Source organism: Sebastes umbrosus, chromosome 7 (genome assembly GCF_015220745.1).
Source record: "Sebastes umbrosus isolate fSebUmb1 chromosome 7, fSebUmb1.pri, whole genome shotgun sequence".
Classification (NCBI taxonomy): Eukaryota; Metazoa; Chordata; class Actinopteri; order Perciformes; family Sebastidae; genus Sebastes; species Sebastes umbrosus.
In genome coordinates, this window is record NC_051275.1 from 15,056,118 (window position 1) to 15,061,293 (window position 5,176).

At 38.4% G+C, this 5,176-nt stretch overlaps 1 protein-coding gene across 1 annotated transcript; it reads right to left on the minus strand.

The window, feature by feature from the left end:
• Positions 1–289: 289 nt before the first annotated feature.
• Positions 290–4,765, minus strand: LOC119491903 (ras-related protein Rap-2b). The gene is made up of 2 exons (XM_037776167.1): positions 3,852–4,765; positions 290–1,448 (listed from the first exon to the last, which is right to left on the minus strand). The coding sequence occupies exon 1, from the start codon at positions 4,468–4,470 to the stop codon at positions 3,919–3,921; it is 552 nt and encodes a 183-aa protein (XP_037632095.1). The 5' UTR covers positions 4,471–4,765; the 3' UTR covers positions 290–1,448; positions 3,852–3,918.
• Positions 4,766–5,176: the final 411 nt, after the last annotated feature.

The following is a 5,176-nucleotide window of genomic DNA, read 5'->3' on the forward strand; positions in this document are numbered from 1 at the left end:
TTGGGTTAGCCCCAACTGTCAAACACCTCATGTGAGTTTGGGTTTTGTGGGAAGTGATGTTACAGTAAATTATGCACATTTACTCTTTGACCTACTGTATTACCGTGGGTGTTTGTAGTAATCCAGTTGTTTGTGTGTATTCAAACGTACTAAGCTGTTTAAGCAATGATAAACTCTTGTCCAAACCGCCCGTGACAACTTTGTTTAGGTTCAGCAAACTGGCAGTTAGCCCATTGTGGTAAGCACGTCGAAACAAGTCAACAAAGAGAAGAAAACACAACCTGGTTTCTTTTGTTTTTTAAAAATGCAATTTGTATTAAAAGTCTTGTTTTTTTAAAACAGACAGCCCCGTTGTTAAAGGGCTGGTCTGCAGTTAAACGTACAATCAGGTTAGATTTGTCAACGGTACATCATCACATTTCCTGTTAAAAACAACAAAATAGAACAGAAACAGAATTTTAAGTGGTCTGGAAAAGGTAAGCGTTTGGTGTTGTTGTTGTCACGTCTAGGGTAGATTCCAGTACCTGTGCATTTCAAGAGATATGTTTTGGCTGGACTAAAGCAGACATTGCAAAAATGAACACCTCAGACTTTAAAAAAAAAAAAAAAGGCCAACGTAAAACATACAGAAAACCGCCATTCCATGAACAAAAAGCCTATTGTAGTTTCTTTTTCAGCCTCCACCCCTACGAGATTATCCAGAAGAACAGTTCACTAAATTGTGGATTGCCATGTTTGAAGGGGTTCTTTTGGTGATACGTGTAGGTTGGCACTAAAATCTGAACAGCTGATTTGTTTGTGGAAAGGCACTCGACATTGGAGGGGGGCGATCGGGTCCCCCGTGTCACTTCAGTTAAGGTCTTCTCTCGCACTGAAGAGGAAAAAAAGTGGCACTCGTCACGTTTACTCCACTTTGCAGATAAGCGGCGTCATCTTCTTTTGACTTTGGAAAAAAAAAAAGAAAAATAGGATTTGGAGTGTCGTGGAGGCATTTGCTCTCCAAAAATCGGGTTAGGGCAGAGATATCACCGTAAATCTTTACCCGCCCCCAGACTGTGCACAGTTTATTTAACAAAATATACTCTCTGTCTTCTTATACAGAAATATCCATTTATGAGTGTCTCTAAAGTGTTGCCCTCCGTATCTTTTCCATTTGGGATTTAGTTCCAGTTGAACTGGTGAGGAGGGGGGTTGTTGGTGAAACTCTGGATCCTACACTGTGTTGACATCAATGGTGGACACTGATCGTGCAGCAAAGATACTCCAACCCAGCAGAATTCCTGAAGAGTGGACCCCTCCCTCTGAGTCTCAGTTGCTCCCCTCCTCCTCCTCCTCCTCCTCCTCCTCCTCCTCCTCTCGTCCCCCTGCAGCATTCCTCCCTGTATTTTCCTCCAAGGCCAGGGTGAGACACGAAGAAGAGCTCAACAGTACACACTTGCTGCAACACACTGCCACAAAAACAAGAGATAAGAAGAAGAAGAGTCATGAATGAACTACAACAACCTCTGACAAACAAGACAAAGTATAAATACACTTCTTTTAAAAGCTAACGCTGAAACCCTGAATGTAGGCCGACATACAAGAACATTGGAATCTCCCGACTCCCTTTAACCTCATTCTGGAAAATACCATTTGAGCAACTTGTCTAACAAGTCACTGTAGGTGTACAGCAGCTTCAACCAGGAACACTAACTTTGCCAACCTAATTAAGTCAGTCACAGCTTGCCCCATCCAGTTCTGCAAAATGAGTCAGACACTTCCCCCAATCTGCTTAGCAAAACAATAGAAGTGACTTAGCTATACTGTAGTGGAAACTGGGCACACTGGGCTTATTATATAAATGAGAACTGACAGTAAACTAAAACACACTAATAATAATAAAGCCAAGTTGAACATTTATCCGGTATGTTGTTGTTCCCTTTTATCTGTATAATAGAAAAGCTAATTGTGTAAGCGAATGTGTCTAAGTGGATATGTATATGAATGTGCATGTAGCTATAGACATATGTATATACTGTATGTATATATATATATATATATATGAGGTTGGTTGTATGTATATGTATGTATATGAATATGAACTTATCTGTTGACACTGCACTATTACAACGGGTCTTTTTTTTGTTTATATGTGTTGTTGCTGCTGTCTGTATGTCCCTTTACAAGTATGTGTATGTATTCCTTTAATCTTAAATAAAAAAAATGAAATAAAAAATATGTGCTAAAGAAAGGATTTCATGTTTATAATAAGTACATGTCAGCTTTACATTTTCAGTGTCTCAAACTTTCTTTTTTTTTGTTTATAGATGTTGTTGCTGCTGTGTATATGTTCCTTTACAAGTAAGTGTATGTATTCCTTTAATCTTAAATAAAAAAAAATATGTACATGTGCAAAAAAAAAAGGATTTCATGTTTACCAAGCAAAGAATAAAACTTTTATGGTTGTCCTTGTTTTTCTTATGTTTCTTTTTTTTTGTTTATAGATGTTGTTGCTGCTGTCTGTATGTCCCTTTACAAGTATGTGTATGTATTCCTTTAACCTTAAATAAAAAACATAAAAATAAAAAACAATGTGATAAAGAAAGGATTTCATGTTTATAATAAGTACATGTCAGCTTTTACATTTCCAGTGTCTCTCAAAACTTACCATTGCAAACTTAAAAACCGAGCAAAGAATAAAACTTTTATGGTTGTCCTGTTATTTCTTATGTTGCTTTTTTTGTGTTTATAGATGTTGTTGTTGCTGTCTGTATGTCCCTTTACAAGTATGTGTATGTATTCCTTTAACCCTTTAATAAAAAAATAAAAAAAAAAAAAAAAAAAATCATGGACATGTTTATAATAAGTACATTTTCAGTGTCTCTCAAAACTTACCATTGCAAACTTAAAAACCGAGCAAAGAATAAAACTTTTATGGTTGTCCTGTTTTTTTTTTCTTTTCTTTTTCTTATGTTTCTTTTTGTTTTGTTTATAGATGTTGTTGCTGCTGTCTGTATGTCCCTTTACAAGTATCTGTATGTATTCCTTTAACCTTAAAAAAAATAAAAATATGTATGGACATGTGCTAAAGAAAGGATTTCATGTTCATAATAAGTACATGTCAGCTTTTACATTTACAGTGTATCTCAAAACTTACCATTGCAAACTTAAAAACCTAGCAAAGAATAAAACTTTTATGGTTGTCCTGTTTTTTCTTATGTTGCTTTTTGTTTTGTTTATAGATGTTGTTGTTGCTGTCTGTATGTCCCTTTACAAGTATGTGTATGTATTCCTTTAACCCTTTAATAAAAAAATAAAAAAATAAAAACAAATATATGGACATGTTTATAATAAGTACATTTTCAGTGTATCTCAAAACTTACCATTGCAAACTTAAAAACCTAGCAAAGAATAAAACTTTTATGGTTGTCCTGTTTTTTTTTTCTTTTCTTTTTCTTATGTTTCTTTTTGTTTGTTTTATAGATGTTGTTGCTGCTGTCTGTATGTCCCTTTACAAGTATGTGTATGTATTCCTTTAACCTTAAAAATAAAAATATATATATATATATGGACATGTGCTAAAGAAAGGATTTCATGTTCATAATAAGTACATGACAGCTTTTACATTTTCAGTGTCTCTCAAAACTTACCATTGCAAACTTAAAAACCGAGCAAAGAATAAAACTTTTATGGTTGTCCTGTTTTTTTTTCTTATGTTTCTTTTTGTTGTGTTTATAGATGTTGTTGTTGCTGTCTGTATGTCCCTTTACAAGTATGTGTATGTATTCCTTTAACCCTTTAATAAAAAATAAAAATAAAAATATATGGACATGTTTATAATAAGTACATTTTCAGTGTCTCTCAAAACTTACCATTGCAAACTTAAAAACCGAGCAAAGAATAAAACTTTTTATGGTTGTCCTTCTTGTTTCTTCTTCTTTAAAGAATGACACAAGACGAGCAGCACTGGTCGTCGCCATTTGGTGTGGAGGCATAGTTCATCTGTCGGACTATCTCTGCAAACAGTTCGTCCACCGACGTTTTATTTTTGGCTGAAGTCTCGATGAACGGGCAGTTCCACTCGTCCGCCAGAGCCTTCCCTTCTCCGGACGACACCTCCCTCTCTCCCTCCAGGTCCACTTTGTTCCCGACCAGGATCATGGGCACCCTCTCGTACCTCTTCACCCGGATGATCTGATCCCTCATGGGCTTGATGTCCTGGAAGCTCTGCTGGTTCACCAGGCTGTACACCAGGATGAAGCCCTGGCCGTTCTTGATGTACAGGTCTCGCATGGAGGCGAACTGCTCCGTGCCCGCCGTGTCCAGGATCTCCAGCACGGACGGAGACGAGTCCACCTCGATCTCCTTGCGGTAGAAATCCTCTATCGTGGGGTCGTATTTCTCTATGAAGGACCCCGTCACGAACTGGACGGTTAGTGCGGATTTACCGACCCCTCCGGACCCGAGAACCACGACTTTGTACTCTCTCATGGTTCCCCCAAAACAAGCCGCCTGTTTCTGCGCTCTGAGCCGCTGCTGTAGCCGCCCTGCTGGGTTGTTCGAACCGGGCTCTGGTCGGTGTTTACCGGGGCGTGGCCGACAAACTATCGCGGTTCTGGGGGTGAATATTGTTGTTTTGGACCCGAGCTCAGCATCGGTATTGTGGCATGTTGTGTTCCCGATGTAAAGCCCAGCCGGTTTCTGTAGATAGAGAGCTTCCCCCGGTTTCCTTCAAGTAGCCACCGAAGCGCCCGTTCCTCTCTTTTTGTAGCAGTCAAGTCAAACCGAAACTAACACCCTCCACTTCCGGTAGGAGATTTCAAAATAAAACATGGAACAGTCGACTTCAACTTACAGTGTAGTCTACACCAGGGGTGCCCAATACGTCGATCGCGATCTACCGGTCGATCGCAAAGGTAGTATGGCATTAAAAAAAAAAAAAAAAAAAAAAAAAAAATTTTTTATTTTTTTTTTTAAAATAGACTTCAGCCAACAAATTGCAACACTGTTTCACCTGAACTCATCTGGAGTGGAGGATGAGATTTTGACACTACAAACTGACATTCAGCTTAAGTCCAGGGCTCATGGACAGTTCTGGAACTTACTCACAGAGGAAAAGTACCTCCACATGAGGAAATGTGCTACCTCCTTGACTGCATTATTCGGCTCCACTTATTTATGCGAGTCAGCCTTTTCC

What these genes read in the sequence shown, in the direction of transcription:
- LOC119491903 (XM_037776167.1), bottom strand. Translation starts at nt 4,470, where the DNA reads ATGAGAGAGTACAAAGTCGTGGTTCTCGGGTCCGGAGGGGTCGGTAAA.